Source organism: Atractosteus spatula, chromosome 2, assembly GCF_055471065.1.
Source record: "Atractosteus spatula isolate fAtrSpa1 chromosome 2, fAtrSpa1.hap1, whole genome shotgun sequence".
NCBI classification, from domain to species: domain Eukaryota; kingdom Metazoa; phylum Chordata; class Actinopteri; order Semionotiformes; family Lepisosteidae; genus Atractosteus; species Atractosteus spatula.
This window is the reverse complement of record NC_142707.1, coordinates 19,543,593-19,565,577: the sequence shown is the minus strand read 5'-3', so window position 1 is coordinate 19,565,577 and position 21,985 is coordinate 19,543,593. Positions and strand designations below refer to the sequence as shown.

The 21,985-nt window shown below is 35.7% G+C and overlaps 1 protein-coding gene across 1 annotated transcript; it reads right to left on the bottom strand.

The window, feature by feature from the left end:
* Positions 1-2,481: 2,481 nt before the first annotated feature.
* Positions 2,482-21,825, bottom strand: LOC148839403 (ankyrin repeat and EF-hand domain-containing protein 1-like). The gene is made up of 10 exons (XM_088908744.1): positions 21,744-21,825; positions 18,462-18,850; positions 12,354-12,553; positions 11,687-11,836; positions 10,321-10,444; positions 8,674-9,499; positions 7,315-7,541; positions 6,864-7,021; positions 5,305-5,451; positions 2,482-3,701 (listed from the first exon to the last, which is right to left on the bottom strand). The coding sequence occupies exons 2-10, from the start codon at positions 18,811-18,813 to the stop codon at positions 3,546-3,548; spliced, it is 2,340 nt and encodes a 779-aa protein (XP_088764870.1). The 5' UTR covers positions 18,814-18,850; positions 21,744-21,825; the 3' UTR covers positions 2,482-3,545.
* Between the last annotated feature and the right edge of the window lie 160 nt (positions 21,826-21,985).

Here is a 21,985-nt window from a genome sequence, read left to right as displayed (position 1 = left end):
AAAGAGAATTTTACTGCCACGACATAAATAATGGTAATTTAATTTGAAAACTACTGCTAACCTGATCATTTGAAAGAGAACATATTTATTAAGAGAATGGATTAAGAGAAAAATTGTTACAGACCCAGTTTGTGAAGCACTACACCTGCTGAAACTTCAAAGATAGATTTTGTGGTTCTTAAATCTAAAAGTGTTGTGGTACCATTAGTTTAAAGAATTAAAACAAAAGCTGTGTGTCACAATTTTAGAATAGCTTAGTCTTATTTAAGTACAAACAGTAGTACAATACTAAAATCTTTAACAGACTATAAACATTCTAGTTTTGCTATAAAATGAAGGTAAAATAATTTAATATTAAGTTGTATTATTTCAGTACTTACATAACATTAATAAATTATTTAAAATAGCCTATTTGGGATAAAACAAAAACGTTATTTTATTTTCCTTTTCAGCAGCAGCACTGCACCATCTACTGGTAGAGAAAGATGAGCACGATGTCTTCTAACTCTATAGTGTGACTACAAAGATCAGACAAACTATATCTAACAATAATGTGCCTTGTCATAAACACAATATGGAGAATGTAAATGAGTACTGTGTAATGTGCAGTCTTTGTTAACAAGATGATTATGAGTATGTGTGTATATGCATCCTGGGAGTTGTTGTGTAATTAAATCTTGCACAAAAAAGGGCATGAGTCCTTAAAAATAAATTGTCACCTCCTGAAATTGAAGATTAGCCTATCTCTTTAAGTCCTAAAATAATTGCACCATTTAGGAATTTCATGAAGCAAAAAAGCTCATACAGTAAAACAGCACCTTTTTACCTCAAACCTTTGGCTTGGTTCATGTTCACATCAAAGCATCAGTACAGTATAATGTTCAGAAATGACACTCCATTACAACCTCCTGACAGCTTTGTCCTCCTCCTAAGACTCTTCCCCCTTAAAGTCTATGGGACTTACATAAGGAGTTGTATAATATGTGGTTTCCTGAAAGTTTTCAAACCTACTGGTTATTATACCACACCTTACATAACACTTAAATAACATGCAGGACATTGTAATGCTGGAAACGAATAACTGTAAGACACAAAAGTGGGGACAAATGCTAAAGTTTTTCCAAAAGACAAAGAAACAGCATATCCTAAATATACCGCAATATTTTTAATAATATATTTTGAATATTTAATTGAAGAGCAAATACCCTTGACTGACCTTTCCCCCAGGTTTCTGCAGTTCCCACAAAAAAGTATTTAATTCACACTTAAGATTGTAGTTTACTGAAGTAAAAGAAAGGTTTACTGCTAAGCAAACTCTGTAGGTATCAGCTACTGTACATCACATTGTTTAGACAATTCCGGGATACAAAACCATATCATTTTCTTGAAATTAAATACAGCAAATAATCTCCCAAGATAATGACTAATGTATTATTTGCCATTTCACTACAGAATAATGTACTGTAGTATACTGTGATGTCATGTTTTTGTTCATGCCAATAACTCTAAAATACCCAATCAATAAAATGTATAGACATAAAAATAACCAGATCATCTGCAAGCAATAGATGTTGTTGTAAGTTGAATGTGTGAAGTTATTTGAAAGGCAGTGATTAATTCAAAGGGGTGGCATGGTGGTACAGTGGCTACCATTGCTGCTTTGTGCCTTAGATCAATTCCTGAGGTGCCATCTTCATGGAGCTTGTACATGCTCTCGCCTTTCTTCTGTGAGTTCCTCTGGGTTCTTGGGTTTTTCCCACGATCCACAGACATACTGGTAGGTTGACTGGGTTCTGAGAAAACTAGCCATGATGTGACTGTGGCTCCCTCACAACAAAATAAACCGCAAAATAAAGAAGAATAAAGAATTGATTGGGTAACTAAATCAATGTCGTATATTTTTCCATATTTAGTGCTTTAAAATTGTTACCGTCCTGTCCACAAAATTCACCCCTCACTTGCACATACCTGTTACTGATATAAAGTTTCCTAGCCTATTTAGAAATTAGAGCGGCACTGATTTAGCTGAAGATATAAATGTGGCAAATTAAGGTTCCAAAGTTACTACTTGTTAAACCTTTGTTGATGGACTCGAATATACTATGGATCAACTTTGTAATCTGAGGCCCACTTTTACTCTTATTACCATTATAATTATGTCTTCTACTTTTTTAGCAAAATGTGGTGTAAGTTGTAACAACCTCTTCTCTAGAACTACAATACATTGCATCCAACATAACAAAATACACACATTTTCTTTTAAAAATTTGAGGTTATCTTATCATGAATGTTCTCATCAATGTATTATGATAGAGGAAAACTTAGCCACATACAGCAGATGACTTTAGTGTGAGTATCCTTTTTGGACATTACTATTAATTAGCATCCTTCTGTACAACTCTATCAGAATTTAATAATTTAAGGGCGAAAGTAGTTCTTATGATACAATATAAAGAAAAAATAACAATCTGAATTCATTATCATCATATTCAATATTTATTTGATAACATTTGATGCATGTAGACCAAAAAAAAACTAAATTATTTCCCTCACAGAGGACAAATTAAGTCCTTCCTAACATTTCCTAGAAAGAAGACCCAGTAAATCAGATCTTTTTCCACAATGTTCAAGTTTTCCTGGTTCAAGCATTTCTTGCAGAGTTCAATACAGCATCAATAGTAAATCATGTGTAGAGACCATGTACTGTAGGAAAAATGATCAACCTTCCACATTCATCATGTTTACATGCAGCATCACTATAAATTAAGAATGTCAAGTTTTATTGCACAGTCATTTCAGTTGGGAGTTTATGCCCACTTATTTAAGCTTATAGGATTGTTAGCAAAGGATGCATTACCTGAGTGTCTACAACTTCATAAATATATTAGCAGTTTTTAGCTGAAGGTAAGATTTAGGATTTGGATTAAAATGCTTAAAATGCATGTGCTTACAGTAATGCTGGAGAACAAAAAGCACAAGCTTTATATAAACTATTTTACCTAACTTTTTACATTCTACACATTTTTTACATTTTTCATCTGCATCCCTTTTAATTCATGATTTTTGTATGATGCTGTATTTTTCATACACTATCCTGTATCCTCCTAATAGGGTGCCTGGTGTTGGCTATTTGTCTGAATGTACTAAGATAAGGAGAAATGGTAATACTGTAGCTATACCATTTTGTATCATCCATTAAACTACCTTGATAGACCAGCATCAAGCATATGCTACTGTACACATCTATATTTTAAATGCATTTTTGTTCGCATGCTGGTGTTTAAAGGCATTTAAACTCCAATTATAAAGAGCTATTAATTAAATGAAGCAAACAGCAAACAACTAAATCTGAAGCGGGAAAATGTTTTTGTACTATATCCATTCTCCAAAGAAAGCACTTCATTATATACTGTAGATACAGTAGAGTATCACGGACATATTACAGCATGTTTATGTTCATCCCCTACGTGATGGAGTGATAAAAACAGGCTACTGATTTAAATAACAAATTTTGCACTTCTTTTCTGCAGACCAGTGTTTATTTCTTAATCCTCTATGCCGCCCAGTTCCAGAGATTTCTGCACTATGTTCTTCTTAAAGGGCATCATGAAGTCCTCGAAGTCCACTTCATAGGAATGACGCTCCCTTCGTTCTTCTTTCTTTTTGAGGAGCTGACTTGTTGTTGGCAGATTACCCCACATCTACAATGCAGAGATTAGTACAAGATGAAGTGCATGGCAGTTATGAGCTGGATGAAAATACTCTAAGCAGACCCAATTTGAATTGATATAAATTGAGACAAGACCCAGCAGTAAATAACAAAATCCACATGTGTTCATTAGAAAAAAATAGAAAACCAGTACATATTTGTACTCTGATTAAATAATGAAAACATTTAATAAATATAATTGAGCAAACTCTAGACTATATAAGATATTAATATTGACAGAGTTCCTGTTTTTGGCACTCCTTCTTACCTTGCAGAGCAACAAATATTGTGACAACACACAGGCCAAGAATTCTGTGATTCTGAGTTTACTGCTAAAAACATAAGCATGCTTAACAAGCATACAGGTTTGTCAATTATCATCACACTAAAATTATGTTATAGCTCAATAAAAGAAAGAATGATCAGTGCAATATAAAGTTATACTGTAAGAGGATACATGATCCATTCATTCACTTGCTAACAGTACCTGGAATGAAGCACCCAAGACTGACCTACAATTAATAGCTACTGTACGTGTATTATCACCCAATGACAGACCAAAGGAATGATTGGGTCCGCACTGTAACAGCTACTGCTGCTAAGAAATGGGCACCATTGAAGTCTCTTTATCATTATAACATGATTTGCATCTTTTTGGTGTATAATGTATTTGCCCTTCAAATGGTCACATTATTGGCATTGAATAGTTTGTCATGTGTATGGAAACTAGGAGCTATTTGGTGTTTTCTGCTGGATCATCATTCTATTTTGATTCAGTAAAGATTAAACATAAAGTATACAAAGAGGTAAAAAACAAAATTGCTGTGATGACTATGAGGGGATTTGATTCAAGTACTCAAAATTTTCAAGGTACTGACATAGTCAATCCAATGGCGATCTTCAGAATCAACAATGAAATGAAAACCAGAAGTGGATATGTAAAAACAAAATGCATACTGTCTAAAACGGGGAACAGAAGGCAAGTTACCCAACCACAAAGCTGATGTCATGACTGAAACAGCTGAATACAATCCTTTAATCATTTATGTAACAGAAATCAAATGAAGTAGCAGTCAGATGAGTAACAAACAAGATACTTTATGTTCTGATTGAACAAAGTATATCTATAGTAGTAGACATATTGATATTTACATAATCAGTACTATGCAAATCATTCTGGAGGTAACAGTGGGCATACAGTACTAGATATTACACTAGTAGGAGTTCATTAGTTGAATGGGCCTTAAGACCTATATCACACATAATGTTTGGTTTTTCCTGTCACAAACTTTATATTTTATGTCCCAGCTAAGGCATACAGTATGTAATAATCTCAATAGCATCTAAGGTTTATATTGAACCTGGAGTGGCATTTCTAAAAAAACATAACATGTGCAAGGAGAATCTCCCTGTCTTTGATAATGGCAATTGTTGGTACAGAGTTGTGTAGGAGTTTTTTGGGGGTTTAGACATTTGTGCTTGTCTTTGTAATGCAAATGTAATACAAGATAATGAAAATATTAGAGAAACCCCCTGGGTTTTGCCTACAATCCTGTTCCATTCAGTCAAAACTTCAATCCCTTGTAGATACTTACTGTTTTTGGCACAAAACTGATGTCGATTCTGTTCACAGCTCCATTGGTTATTTGAGTGTTTTGATATATGACACTTTCCTTCAGAGACTCTTTCTTTCCACCGGAATCGGATGGTGATGGAGACACAGTACTTTGAGGTAGTAGAACCTGAAGCCAAAAAACAGTTTTTCATTTCTAAAATACAATTACAATTTTAAAATATAAAGGAAACTAAATTATAATGAAAGACAAATTGCATTTGGCTGTGAAGAAAATAGTAAGCAAAGCAACTTTTTGAATACACTGATGCTATAAAAGGCACAGAAATTCTATGACAATAAAATATGTACAGTAAATTAACCCTATTCACATTTCTAGTGCATCCTCAAGACACAGCAGTCTAGAATGTAAGCTACAGGATTTGTATTGCTGTAATCCCTGTGTTATTATAATGTCTTTCCATGTACAGTATTGCTTTGACTAATTATTGTTTCATTAAATTGTACTTTAAGATGATTCATCTTAGGTTTGCAATCATTTCTATACCTTATTTTGTCTTGTTTACTGTGTTATATTGAATTTTTGTATTAAAGGGTACCTGTAGCCAGAAAATGTCTTAATGTTATAAAAGGATAGACAAAAGCTGGGTCGTAGACAAAAAGAATGTATCCTTTACATGAGAAGATGCTGAAATCAGACTTTGCTTTGATTTACAAGCTTTAATTCTCTTGGTTCTGCACCAGCCTACTACTTAAAAACTTGTGCCAGAAGAGACTTCCCTTTAGCTTGGGCCCTCCTACATGTTTTCTGGGTCTTTCACACTTTAAGTCTCTGAGACTTAAATTACAAAAAAAATGCATCATGAATTTGTTCTCTAAAACAGAAAGCTAAGAGTTACAGGTACTAACGTACATAATTTTATAATTTACCAGAACACTAATACCAGACAACGATGTCATAACAGAGAACTACAAAATTACCAATGCTCCATAAAAAAAACATAAAAACAAATAAAGCTCTACTTCTTTAGTTTTTTATACCCTTTAAATGGTTTTGAATGTAAGTCCTGAATGTAAGTCACTCTTACAATGAAACAATGGCTAAAAATAATGTATGACATAGCAATCCATGTCACCAAGACATCTTATATTGTGAACTCATTCACTTAGAGGTAATTCTAACCTTCACGAATAATTTGCTTACAATTTGCTGGGCTGCAGTAACATGCTACCTGTTGCATGCTTCCCATTACACTAAATTAATTATGAGACAAAGAATATCAAAGGACAGCACAGTTACACTACAGCGCACAGTAAACAACACATACTGTACATGAATTCCTAACATTTCTTATTGATAAACTTAGGTTCTGTAATGACACTTTCAGCTGCATTTCAGGACTGTGCTTTACAGTGATAAGACATTCTCTGGCATAAATTCTTAAGAGTGGCACTAATTCTTGAGTGCAAACAATTTATACTTGTGAATACAATCTTGAGCTTTAGGAGATACAATAAAATCAGAGAAAAGACAAATACTGGCTTCAAAAAGAATTTTATGCACAGGATGAGTTTTACCACCTTATCTTTTGTAGAGCTGGAAGTTGGTTTAGACTTTGCAGCAGGTTTTCCTTTTCCTTTTTTGTCCTTAGGTTTAGGAAGAGTGTCAAATTTTGCTTGTACCATGTCAACTATTCTAAAATCAGCATATGCTTTAGCAATGTCCAAGGCATTTTGCTCTGTAAAGTTAAAAAAAATACAATTTTACAATGCAAATCGTAAAATAAAACAAATGCATGAACTGCATAAGCATCTCCAGAGTGCTTATATTTAGTTCAGTCCACTGAGAGATACTAATTCAAATACAGATAACAAATATAATTTGTTAATGGAGTACATTATGCACACAAATTCCTTTAAAGGTATAACATTTAGAAAGCTAAAAACTTCAAACAATATGGTTTAAGACTAGATACAAGTTACATTGATACATAATTAAAGTTTGCACAGTTTGTTTTTTTCTGGTGGCTACCTTTTTTATTTTCCAGCTGAACCTTCGCCCCACATTTGATCAGGTATTCCACACAGTTGGGCCGGCAGCTTTCTATAGCTCTCATCAGTGGAGTGGCTCCATTTATTGCAGGAGCATCGATGGAGGCACCTGAGTTTACCAGCAGCCCAATGATGTCCAGCTGTCCAGCATGACAGGCGTGATGAAGGGGAGTCCAGTTAAATTGGTCGCATGCATTGACATTAGCCCTGAAGCATTGAAGGAAACAATGGGTACTTCATTTACTCATGGCACTGTTTACATTACACAATTCAAATTAACAACTGAAACAGCAGCACTACAAATACTATAACTAGCATTACTTAGTTCAACACAAGGTTCAAGGTTACTCATTATATAAACTGATATTCCTTTATAAAAAAAATCACCCAAAATGGACAGACATGAATGGAATTCATTTCAGTCACAAATCTGTTGGTGTAGTACATGAGTTTTAGACTGATGGCAACACCTTTTTAAGTTAACATATGATGGGGTTTCTCACTTCAGTTTCAGAATCTTCTAAAGCTGAGGTAATGGACCTTTCACTGGTTTACACTGCATTAACACTGTTGTGTGTTCTGGGACAAGTGGGTGATATTAATTTATCCTAAAAGAACACAGGGCCAAAACGATTTCAATACAAAACTTGTACACTTGACAAAGCTTTCTATGCCTTACAAAAGAAAGCTTTTTCTGCTAAGCAAAAGCAGAGGTCTTTGTGGACTTGTGAGTCTTGGACTTCTAGCCTTTTAAAGCCAGTTAACCCATGCACCTTGTGAAGAGAAAATACCATACAAGGAAAAAGTACTGACATTAATTCCTGAAATAATTTATCCTTCACAACTTTTAAGATGAAAATCAATAATATGGTCTTTTAGTTCATGGAAGCTGAAAACAGAACCAGAAATGGAATAATACAAATATCAGAAGATTTTATTCAAAGCACCTCATAAACACTAAAGAGTGAATTATGCACATACTGTACAGCTGGTGCTGTGGAGTCACTCATCATCAGCTCTCATTTGAAGGAGAACGCACAAGAAGGTAAAGTACAGTAACTTGCACAGAGTACCTTTTATTTTTACTTAAGTATACAGTAGATCACCTATAACTATCACTTATAAATGACCAAAGTAATACTTGATATTATTCATATAATGATATCATCATATTATTATTATTATTATTATTTGAATACTAGATGTTTATATCCACTGGAAATTAAAATATCAAGTATTGGTTTTATTTGTGACTTGCAGGTGGGTCAGATGCTTTTTAAAAAAAAACACATGATTTTTACCTGTAAACGTTTTTTCTTAAACATTTCACTGGCCTTACCCCATGCTTATCAGAAATTTTGCCACTTCATAATTCCCACTAGAACAGGCACACATCAGTGGAGTTTTGTAGAATTTGTCCATGACATCCACTGGAACACCCTGGCTAAAGGCAAGACTCAAGGATTCAAAATCTCCGGTTTTAGCACAATAGTTAATGTTAGCATAATTTTTTTCAGGCTCTTCTATGTACCACACAGAATCATCTTCAATGGGATGGCAAGGGGGGTGGTCGCGATCGAACCGATTGGTGTCTGTGTAATGCTGGTAGCTTTCAATCATGAACTGTGGAGGACCTCCATCATCCCTGCGACATATGAGGTCTTTAGGAAGAGTACATATTGGCATTGGGATTGAGAATTTTCCCTTTTTCTTCCCTTTTTTCCCCTTTTTTCCTTTTTTCGTCTTAGTGGCATATGATGACAAAAGGAAAGCCTTTTGCAGGAACTTGGACCCTTTAAAAAACTCATTGATATTTATACACCCCTCTCGGCTTTTGTCATGAACCATGGCTATTTTCTGGATCTCCTCCAGGTTCACCGGTGCACCTTTTTCCTGAAGAACTGTCACAAAATTTTCCTTCGATACATTTTCAGCCTCTCCTTCTATGCTTCCGAATGCATTGCGGAGCACGGCCTCATTTTCAAAGGACCAGTCATGAAGTCTGATTGCCCAGGGTTCATTGGGGTTAACTGCTCCAGGTTTGGAGTATTTGGCATGAAGACTCTCTGCCTTTCTAAGCTCCTTCATGGCTGCCTTATGTCCATACTCTTTAGCAAGCAGACGTGGAGTCAGTCCTTCAAGGTTTTTCAGTTTAGGATTACAGCCTGGAAAAAGCAAATGCTCACAGCATGATGTTAAAAATTCTTACTCTTAATTAACAGATGCTTACAGTATATCCTTGGTGACTTTCCTAAAATAATGTGTACTACTAGACTCATGCTAAAATGTGACTTAGGGAAATAGGTCATGTATATTGTAGTACAAGATATAGACTCAGAAATACAAAGATAATATAACAAACCAAAAAGAAAATTATTAGACATTACTATGGATTTAGAAATCACAATTAGAATATCAAATAGTACTTATAGTGTCAGCAAATAGGGGGTATCATGGCAGTCCTGTCATAGAAATTACAGGTGCATTGGCAATGATATTTAAATTAATTTAAATATTCTCACCATTGACCCTGCAATATTGGTGCGGCCAATCTGGACACATCAGTTTTCAACTATAGACAGAACCCCAGGTCCGGGATTGAACTCAGGTCCCCAGCTATGCAAGCTGATCACTACACCACTATCCCTCCCCCGTCAGTTATCCATTATTATAGATTTATTCCATTATTTAGAATATTTAGTTAATATAACAAAATTTAAATTTTAAACTTATCGATAGTGTTTTCTCCTGCTTCCTGTGGTAGCCAGATCATAAAGTAAAAACTTTTTACAGCTTTTACATTTTTTTACAGCTTAAAACTTTTAAGCTTGATTGCATGTACAGTATGAGGAATTTGACAAAAGTTGAAGAATCACAGAAAATACTTAACGGGAATCAATGACACCTGAAAAATATAAAGAAATTTTAGATTATATTTTTAACATGATGTAGATTTTGCATTACTACTTCACAGTTTATTTGCTACCTCTCTGAGAGAGAAATTTGCAGCAGTCAGTGAAGCCTCCTTTGGCTGCTTGGTGAAGTGGTGTATTCTCATCCATACTCACGACTCCCAGATCAGCCGAATATGCAGAAAGCAGTTGAATTACCTGCATGTCAACACAGAAATTCATTGATGTGGTAAAAAAATATGTTTCTATTTATGGATTTTATTTTATAGCAGGATCTCATAGATTTTTGATAGTTTCGCAAAGCAGCTTTACAGAAATTTATTTGAGCTTTTATTTTAAAGACATCCTAAATTTCCCATAAAAGCTTTTCTACTACAAATATAATCCCTGGTCAGTCAACTGTGATAGAAGTGTTACTGCTTTGTATCCTGATGTCATCAGATATCAGAAGCTAAGCAAGGCTGGGCTTCGTCTATCCTGGAATGGGAGACCTCTAAGGAAAACAAGGTTGCTGCTGTAAGTGGAGATGGCTGGTACAATTCCCTCTGGAACAAAATATGCAAACAATGACTGGAGACAAAGTGTTCTTCAGATGAGACATGAATCTGAGGTCCTGATAACTCTCTTTAAAGATCCTGGGATACTTTAACAGTAGGAGTGCTACTGTAGTGTCCTGAATACATTACACTCTGTACTTGGAAAATAAGGCTTAACCACTTGAATTGGGGAAGCAGTTTCTCACTTCTCCACCACATCTGTTGTGTAGTGGAGCTTCTGGTACATAATGGCTGCTGCACATCACCCAGTGTGGTACTTCAATTGTGGATGAATTGGCTCTCCTCCTAAATGTGAAGTGATCTGGGATCCTTTGTGATAAAAAGTGCTATACAGATTAAAGCAGTTATTATTAATTGTTGGGTTAAAAATGCACACATATAAAACTTAAGTTTAAGTGTTAAGTAAGGAAACTATATAGTGAAATACTAAACCAAACTGTTTATTAAGTGCAGAGTCTGAAACAGAAGGGGTTATCGGGGGTCTATTTCAATATTTGATAAGGCTACATAAAATATAATCACATTGGCCTGTGCTCTTGTTCTCCAAGACAATTCTAAAGCTACTTTGAAACTTTAAAACATTTTCAGTTTGGTCCCTCTTGTATTAATGGCTGAACTTTTTTTCATTTCCAAATTTCAGTGAATGTCCAAGAGGAACTCATTTTGATTGAAATGTCATTACCTGTTATATACAGTAGCAGCTACAATTATTCTTGCTGGGTCTCCAGAACCATGGACCCTGAGATAAGTTCTACACTTTAATGTTTTGTACAAAATAAAAACTTTATTAAACATGTAACTCTTATATATATAACTCTGCCTTTCATAACTGGGTCTAAATGAATCAGGGAACTATGAAACAATATAACTATAGTTACAGGACCTCAAAAAATCCTCCTTCAGCTGCATAGTGGGCAGCATGGTTTCTTCTCTTGTCTAGAATGTTGACATTGCCCCCTCTCTGTAGAATTGCTCGAACCAGTTCCACTGTGCCTGCTTTTGCTGCTTCCATTAAAGCAGTATGACCTGTAATCTGGACAAGAAATGGATCATTATCATTTGAAATCCTGCACTAAGAAAAAATGAGGGACATCTCCAACCGCCACATAATGATGTGCTTGCCTTATTGTATATTTAGTCTTGCATTCTAACGTGTACATTATGGGGGAAAATCATTTTAATAAGATTCTAGCATTACTCATCCAAGAAGGTCACAATCCAGCAAATTTTATGGGCCTCCCTAAAACCATGACTGTCAGCAATTTTATTTTCAGCACTGAAACAGGTGGTTTGTTCAGTTGAATAGTTTTCTACTTAATTTTCACTTATTTAGGACAATTAACTAAATTAATTTCTCTCAAGAAACGCTTGTCTCAAGGCTTTACCAATTTGATTGAATCTGAGCCTTTAAGAACTTAATCGGAATATTTTCTTTTTATTTTTAATCTCAAGAGATTAACTCAAATATTAGACTCACATATTTAGACTTAGTAGATCTGAATCAAACACATCTACCAAATTACCCTCCAGACAAATTCATGTCAATTTACCTCATCTGTTGCATTTGGATCAGCTCCATTTTCCAAGATGTTCATGCAAATAGTGACACAAACTTTTGCATGCTCACAAGCCAGGAGAAACACGGGTTTTCCCTTTCTTGAACAGTTGTTGACATCAGCCTTGTGCTTGAGGCTGATCTGAAGACAGCACAGGTGTCTTTTTGTTGGAGAAATACAATAGAACAAAACACCTGAAAATGATAATGGACAATAATAGAGGTTAGACAGGTCTAAGATATATTGTTGTAATTACAGCTTTTACTTTACAAAATATTGATTTTTAAACTAAGATGAATATCATGTGACTTATTTTACAAGATTTTTTATATTGTTTTTTAATGGTCTGCTTTGTAATAGCCAGGATGCTGAAGGAACTCCTCCCTACTCCTTGTAGATTGCAGATGTCCCTTTGTAGGGAAATAATAACCTGTTCAGTAGTTCATTCCAATGTAAGAGATCTTCAACTAATAACCATGAAATCTAAGTAACCCATGGGCTGTTTATCAGAAATATAACCAAGAATGAAAACACAGAACACATCGTGTTTGAAAGAACAGCAAATATAAGCAGAAATAACAGCATAAACTGAGTAGACATTGCATTTATCTCTTTACAGCTGCATTATATGAAAGCATTTCACTCTCATCAACATGGAGAAACAGTGGTTAGCAATGCTGTCTTTCCACACTGGGGCCCTAGGTTCAGTTCCTGGGCTGCTACTGTATCTGTGTGGAGCTTTGTATGTTCTCTTTGTTTTCCTGGGTTTTCTCCCACAGTCTAAAGACAATTGGCTTCTGGGAACATTGACTGTGGCATGAGTGTGTATGTGTCTCTCTAGATCTGTGTGTCCCCTGTGATGGACTGGCATCCATTCCAGGGCGTATCCTGCCTTGTACCCATCGCTTACAGGAATAGGCTCTAGCTCTTCTGCAACCCACTAGGATAAAGTGGTCAGAAAATAGATAGATGGATTTAACTCTTATTTATTTTGTGCTAGGGAAATGTGCTTTCTGCAAAAATAAAGATATAGAATTACCAGATTGGTAAATTGTAGAATGAACATTATTAACATATTATTTTTAAATTAATAATATAAAGCTATTCAGTCTTGAATAATTCAGTTTATTCAGTCTTGTTCAGTCAACAGTAACTGCATGAAGGCAATCTATCCAGAATTGTACTCACTAAGACTCCCTGAATTCAGCCCAGAAATTAAGAACGTTAAGATAACTGTTATAGTTAAATCTTTATCTCATGGAATTAGTCATTGAAGCTCTGAAACAATTACTTCACTTTTGCTTATTTATATACAGTATACATCAAAATCAAAGCACAAGTTGAATCTGACTAATATTTAAATATTTTGCATGGCTTATTGACTTTAGAAATCTTCAGATTGTTAACTGTTTTTTTCAGCCTCAATTGATTTAATTGATTTTTTCTACTTGTATGAGCTGTTAAAACTACATTACTAATTATTATATGGTTTTCCTACAGAATTTCAAGACAAAATTACTTCATAAATGTCACTATGAAATGTCTCTTACAAGATGACAGGAGATATTTGGTAGATAGACAAGTCCTAATTAAAACATCTTTTATTGATTATGAAGTCACTTAAAACAGTAAATAAAAGGTCAAGAAATTATTGATTGTGATCAATGAATTTATTTATTTTTAATGTATAATAAAGTAACATAAAAATCAATTAAACGTATGTGGCAATTATCTATATAATCATAGTGATCCATTTAAAGTCTGCTTCAGTCTGCTAAATCTTTATTACAGGGAATAATTACAACAATCTATTTGTTCATAGCCTTAATGAAATGCAATGAAACTTTGTGAAGAGTCTCAGGGAGAGAGACTTTTTGTGTGAATGGCTTATATGGAGACAGGGAAGCAGCTTAGCAATGATAGAAAGAAGAACTCAAGAAGTGTTGGTAGAAGCTTAAAGACTATTTGTTTTGATAGCTGTTTTCACTGCACTTGAACCTATTTTTAAAGGTCCCATGTTATGTCACAGCTCCAACACCCCTTTCTGGTCCTTCTATTTCTTCTTAACAAATTTTGAATGCATGGCATTCAAAGGTACTCATATCTTGAAAATAACCCCTTTAAAGGGTTCTTCAGCTTTTTATAAGGGATATTGCACCACTCTTTCACGCAGAACCTCTCCAGCTCCTCCAGTTTGAAAGGACAACACTTCCTTTAATTCATACCATGATTTTTATGGCCCCCTAACCATTTGGTCTTTAGGTTTGATGTGTGCTTTTTATCGTTATCCAACTATAAAGTCCCACTTGTGAACATCATTGAGCTTTTGCACAGAGGCATGTATTTCTGTCTAATATATTGCATAAACCTAGGGAAATATCTGTCCATTAGGTATAACTAAAAGGGCATGACCAGGGACTGCAAAACAATCCTAAAGCAGTACAGAGAACAGAGCAATTTATATGCTTCACATAACTAATAATGTTCTTTTTAAGTTTGGTTTAAAAAACAATTTGTATTCCATCCATTCATGTTCTACTTGACTGGAAAGCCAATTAGTTAATGCCTGGAAAATTCCTCTTTAGTCATTTCTTTCCAAGTTGCTATGGCATTCTACTACAGACACCAGATTTATGTGAACCTTAAATGTTAGTCTTGACAATAGGGTATCCTGAGAATAATGTTTTTTTTTAATGTTCCCAAGTGGTATGATTTAGCCCCTATACCACTTTTCTGATTATGCAGTATATTTGGACAAAATTATCCTATTCCTGGCAGAGAAAAAAAAAACATTGGGCATATCTAAACTGGAATGTCTCAAGTTTTGTTTACAGCCATTACTAGAATTGTCGAGGTTGATAATCCTTTGACTTGGATCTTTGGATAATTCCCAATCTTTCTCTGTGATATGACACTGGGGTGAAACTTGGTGATTTGTCTCACACTCCTTTGATATCCAGAAATAATAAAGGTCAACACAATGTGGGGAGTCAACAAAAAATGTCAACTAAATGTTAATAGTTAAAAGCTTAGAATTTAAATATTACAATACATTTGCATAATGGCAGTAGTATGGCCTCACTTCGAATATTGTATATCATTTTGGTCATTAAGTTGTACAAAAATATTGCTGCTAATAAACAGTTAAGAGAAGAACAGCCAAATACTCTAGTCTGGGGCTTGAGTAAATGTTGTACACTGATGGGGTGAAGGAACTGAATATCTTTAGTCTTGAACAGAACAAATGAGGGAACTGATACAAATATTTAGAGTTAACCCAGTGAAATGTAATATACAATGAAACATCAACCAGATCACACAAGTAAACATTGTGTGGAAGTTCATTTAAAACAAAAAACAGGAAGCACTTCTTTACACAGAGAGTTGCAGGGGTATGAAATAAATTATCCTCAAGGTAAGTAAATACATTGGCTTCTTTCAAGAAATGAATGCACAATATCCTTAGAATTAGCTACTAACTACCAAACAGACCAGACTGTCCTCCACATCTTTCTAATCATACGTACAGTATGTGCTTATGTAAAAAAGTGGTTAAAATTACAGTAATTATATTTTTAAATATGAACATATTTCAATATATTTACATGGTACAGTATGAATACAGTGAAGAACTGTATATTTAGAAATACATGGAACTGCTTTTTGCTGTGATGTTATTCATACTGTACATTCAGAACTCTTTTTCATATACTATGTTGAAAGCAATTCTGGTGTAAACCTACATTTAGTTCTTTGGAAATATCTTTTAGTTACAGTATTATAAAAATCCCATACCATTTAGCAAGATAAGCAATGACAAAATGAGGGCGCACAGATGGCTCTTTCAGGCCACCTGCTGGTTAGCCTCAGGCCAGACCGGGGAATTGTTCACCATGTTCCCTGTCACTACCCACCAATCAGAATCAGTTTGTCACTAAGGCAGACCAGGAGCTTTGCTTCAAGGGTCTGTGGAAATGGACATGAATAAATAAATGTTGCCCCCAATCTCTAGCCACATATATTGAATCATCTTTTGAAGGGGGTCATACAAGTACAAGGAGACCTCTGTAAAAGATGCCAAACAATATAACAAAATAGCAAGATGGAAGACCAACTTAATACTGTATACAGTTTATACTGTATCTCCTCATCACAAATGAAAGGACCAAGACACTGTGAGTGAGATACAACTTCCTGCAGATCCAACACTATTTTGTAACAGACAGGTACTGTATGTCTGTGCTTGGAGACCTGTGTTTTTGTTTTTGTTTTGCATTAAAGGGGAAAACTATTTTTAGTAATACCAGTCAGAGCTTATATCTTTAGGATGCAATGTCTGGTTTGGAGAAACAATTCTCACAAATGTTATTCACTGCTGTGCCTCTTTAAGTACAATATATATACTATATATGAAATATATGTTGTTCATCTTTGAGTAGAAAGTGACAAATAGGTTTTGTTAATGGCTAAGTGTTGTAAAGAAAATGTCTTTGAGGCCTTCATTGCTCCACCATCTCTCTGTGTCAAAGAGACAAAGAAACCATATGACCCACTTGGTCGACTTTCATTCCTGATTATATAGGATATGTTATCTTATATTTTAAATAGGTATTTTTACTTTTACATCAATACAACATTCAGACATATCACTCCTGAATCTTTTATTGCTGAATGAGTATATATTCTCTATGTAGGCTATTGAATATCTGTTATCTTTTGAAAAATAAAAATTTTGGAAACTAGCAATTTTCCTACTGTGGAGATCTTGATCTCCTTCTGATTTAGGGACTCACCACCATTAAATAAATAATTATGGGCGAAAACAATCTGTGAAACGAATTAATTTACATTTCTCATATTATGATAAATACTGTACTGTACGTTTCAAGCATATTGGTCATCTCATTCAACCCTGGTAAAAAGTAACTCACAACAACAGTATAGGGGCAAAGGCCACATACTGTACCTGTACTAAACACTCATTTACACCACTCTTATCTCCAAGCTTCATGTGTTGAGATAACAAAGTTAAAAAATTACATATTAACTTTTTTGATGGTATTACTAATACAGCATTCTATATAATACACCAAAATAAGTATTAAGTTGCAGGAGAGCCTATCCCGGTAAACAATGGGGCCAAGGCATGATACACCCCTGGACGGGACGCCAGCCCATTGCAAAAAAAAACACAGACATGCACACAATCACCCCAGGGCCAATGTTCCCATAAACCAATTAACCTTCCAGTACTGTATGTTTTTGGACTGTGGGAGAACATACAGTACAGTTCTAATTCTCAAGGACATGGGGAGAACATACAAGCTCATAGAAGATGGGTTCAGTACTTAACCTACTGTATGTCCCCAGTGCTGAGAGGTAGCAATGCCCCTGTGATGCCCAGAAACATACTGTATTATAATAATATATACATGAAAAAATGTAAATGAACTAAATTATAAGTCTCATCATAGAAACACTCTGCATATGTGTGGTATAAAATAAGGATTACTTTACTAAGGAACCAAAAATCATATAATAAACTAGTCCAGATATGATTGGTTTCTTTGAGCCCCTACTAATACAAATTTCATAGAGACTGTGTTCAGTCAATATATTTATTAGAAAACAGATACTGTATAGGAACAAGTAATAGGTTTATTCCATGCTGAAAAAAAGAAGAAAGAGAACACAACGTTTCGGCCGTGGAGCCTTCTTCAGGTTGACACCTGAAGAAGGCTCCACGGCCGAAACGTTGTGTTCTCTTTCTTCTTTTTTTCAGCATGGAATAAACCTATTACTTGTTCCTTTGCAGCCTACGCATGCTGACGCAGCTACCCACCTGAGATACCGTATAGTATAATTTCACTGAATCCAGAGTTAGATCCAGTAATATAGTAAATGCTGGGGGACTGTATGAGACTATAATTTGCTTTATTAAAATGTAAAGTTCACTTGCTAATATTTTGTCTATTGTAAATTCTGCATATGTGGTTAAATCTTTCTTGAGTTTTTTTTTTAGATTTCCTATGGAAAGAGATTAAAAGATCCGAGCTCTAAATCGTTAAATGTACCATTTAAGAACTCTGTACATTGACATACCTTTTCCTTCAGAATCTACCATTTTCATGTCAGCCCCAGCTTCTGCAAGAATAGTGACCACAGTGTCATGGCCTAACTCTGCTGCTTTCATCACTGGAGTGCAGCCCTGTTTGTCTTGCACATTAGGATGTGCCCCCAGAGACAGCAAAAATGAGCATATCTCTGAGTCATTAGCCACAGATGCCAAGTGTAGGGCACTGTTCCCACTCTGGGGCTCAGTTATGTTGAGGAGATTGGACACCCCATGTTTAACCATCTTCTCTATCTGGGCTTTGTCCCTCTCCCGAATGCATTGCAACAGTTTGTAGATCTGCAGCACCTCTAACCGCCCCTGAGCAAAAGGGCTCTTCATGTTTCCACACTGGCTGTTCTTCTGAAGAAGTGCAATCCTAGAATAAAGAAATAACACAGATGGTGTACTAAAGTTATCTTATATGGTGCATTTCACATCAGTGCATTTCAAGGTGCTTTACATTTAAAATAAACAAAACAATCAAGCAAAAGTAACATGATGACACTGGTCAAAATAAAAAAAAACAGATTAGTAGTTCTGCATTAGACTAACACAGTTTATACAAATATGAAGAAATGTGTTTTCAAAATACTTTAATCCGATGAAAGAAGCTGTAATGGTAGAAAGAAATATCTCAGTATGTCTTTGAGGTGGCAAGGATCCAGATTACTTAGGGATTTTAAATCAGAAGACGTATTTTCCAAATTAATCCCAAACTTTGTGTGGGAAACCAGTGCAGTGGAGGTCATACCAGGAGCTATGGGCTTGTAAGGACTTAGAACTGGTTTAAAATTCCAGCAAAATACTGATACCAATTGATAGTGTGTTTACAGGCACCAGCAGAGAGTCCATTAGAAATCAAAAAGCATAAACCGGTTTCTCAGCATTTAAATAGTAAACAAAAACTAGTTTATGAAAATGTATGATGACACATTGCTTACATCTTCCGGATAATGTGAGGAGCAATAAAACAGGCATACTTAATGTTAGGCTATGTAGCTGAAAGCACAGAATTCTAATCAAGAGAGGTTATGTAAAAATGGTATAATACACAACTTAGGCACACTTAGAATACTGTGTACAATGTTAGTAACCATATTATAAAAAGATATTGCTGCTCTGGAATTAGTCCAGAGAAGAGCAACTAGATGCATCAAATAAATCTGCATTTTGAAAAAAAAAACAATTTACAAGGGAAGATAACATATTCCTTCACAACAGATTATATGGCTAAATCATAGCTGAACTACGCTAAGACACCTAAGAACTGACCCTTGTAGGACAATGGAAATATGCAAAGAATATGTCAGTGGCTGTATGACAGTGATACTGTACCCCGGTCCTGGAGAGCTCTAGTCCAGTTAGTCTTATAGGTCACCTAAATCACCTGTTATTTTTTAAGATTATGAACTCCTGAGATTTTCCAACGGTTTACTGCATTTGCTTATCATTAGGGGGAGACCCACTTCATCCAGCACTGAAGTACACTATCCACCTGGGCTCATTAAAGTTAACATCATAGACTTACAGTAGTTTATACTAAAGGTGAAATGAAGCAAGTGGAGATTGTGTTAGGCTGTGCCCCACAGAGCTGAAGACATTAAAGACTGTGCTTTTTTTCCACATTTTCCTGTCTTTAGTTTCCTGTCACTCTGCTCCAGTGTATCTGTGGGTAAGGCACAATGGAGGTTTGGTCACTCTGGCCTGCATGGCCCTAGAGCAGGCTGGGCATGAGGTAGCCATGCAGCACATACATGAGAAGAGAGACAGGATTGAAGGAACCCCTGGGTAGGCTAATAAGCTTTAATGAAACACCACCCCAAAGCAGGGCAACTGCATGCACCATTCAAGAATGCAGGAGGGACTGTTGTGCGCCTGGCATCCCAGAGGTCCTGAGGCAGTTGAGAGGAGACATGTGGATGAGTGAAAAAACCTCCTTGGCCACCAAGCCACAGTCAGGTATTGCTGGAACTGAACATTTGATGTGCAGACTGGGACTTGTACAGTATGCAGGTTTAGCGGGAACATTCACCGTTGAGCTCATTTAAGGATTAGGATCATGTTGTCCTCTTCTAGCACAGTGAGGCTATGGGGCCTAGGGACCGGTCTATGCTCTTAGTCATGAACTGCCTCAAACAGGGTACAGTAACTCAGCCTGGGACCACCAGCTGTGTGTTAGGCAGAGACAGTGTAATTGTCATGGAGACCAAAGACTTGGGGGCGGAGGTTGAGGATTTGGGGATTAAGAAGAACAGGAACAGAGGCAGAGAGACCCTGGGTGGGCCGGAATGCTTTCGTGAAAGGCTTTCTCCCTTGGTTTTTCTGTTACCAGTGCTTTTCATCCTCTGTCCATTCTCTAATTCCCGAAATAACACTGAACGCCAGTGTATGTATCTAATAAGGACTGTCATGTCATCGAGGGAAGTAGGCAAGGAAATTCCATGTTGATAGTGGACAGCCAAAGCAGCAACAGCAAGCTACAATTCCAACTAGAATTAAAAAATCCCAGGCACTCTGGCAATTGCAGAGGCTCTGGCAGCTATAACAAAGGCACCCTGGACAGAATGTGGATTAGCATTAGTTCAAGAGTTTAGTTTGGAAATACAGTAACTAAACCTATGGACTGTCTTGCTATGACTTATGGTAATACTACAGTATATCGCCTTTCGTTTTGGGAACCGTAAGGTTATTTTGCTTTTTTTCAGGCAGACAATCAGCTTACTAGAAACAAAAATAACTTCACCAGTCAAACTTCCCAGGGCTTACATTGTAGAATCTAATTTTATGTTCTTCTGTGAAGATATGTGCACATGCTGACATTTGTTCACAATTACTGACGCTATACTGGTTTGAATGCTACTAAAACTGACATATTGGCCATTTCAAAACTCTCTTTCACAATACGTTGTCTTTCTATGTTTATGAAGTCCAAGTGGGTAGCTGCGTTAGCATGCATAGGCTACAAAGGACACTTTGTTTTTCTTTTCAGCATGGAATAAACCTTTACTTGTTCATTTCTGTTTGAGTGCAATAATTAATTGATTTTGGTGTTCATTTTACTGTATATGGTTGACGTACCACTGCATATTTTAAACAAAATTATTTCAAATTTAAACTAAATAAGAATACTAATCTTTATCTTGTTGTAGTAACTTCAATATACTTCCATGATAATCAGCAGACACAGCATTAGTAAAAATCACAACACTTGAAATTTTCTCTACAGAAACAGCCCTCAAGCAAGTCGATAGTAAAATTCAGCAACTTACCCCCGAGAGAGTGTGCGATGGATTTTGTGCAAACCGACACACAACTTTTCAAAGCATTGGTAAAAAAAAATGTGAGTCACACAACAAACAGCGCGGGACCAACTATCAGACAGGCTGATTTAGAACATAATCAGAAAACATTGTGTCACAACGGAGATGCCTCACACTCTGTTAGACGCTATGTATCCTTAGCAACAAAATGTGAGATCACAGGGAATGCAGGGAGGTTCTTAATAAACTCG

Excerpts from the sequence above, each read along its gene's own strand:
- LOC148839403 (XM_088908744.1), bottom strand. The coding sequence starts at position 18,813 with ATGAAGAGCCCTTTTGCTCAGGGGCGGTTAGAGGTGCTGCAGATCTAC. Across the intron at positions 11,837-12,353 it reads ATCCAAATGCAACAGATGAG|ATTACAGGTCATACTGCTTT; the intron begins GTAAATTGACAT and ends TTTCTTGTCCAG. Across the intron at positions 10,445-11,686 it reads CTGAAGGAGGATTTTTTGAG|GTAATTCAACTGCTTTCTGC; the intron begins GTCCTGTAACTA and ends GTTGACATGCAG.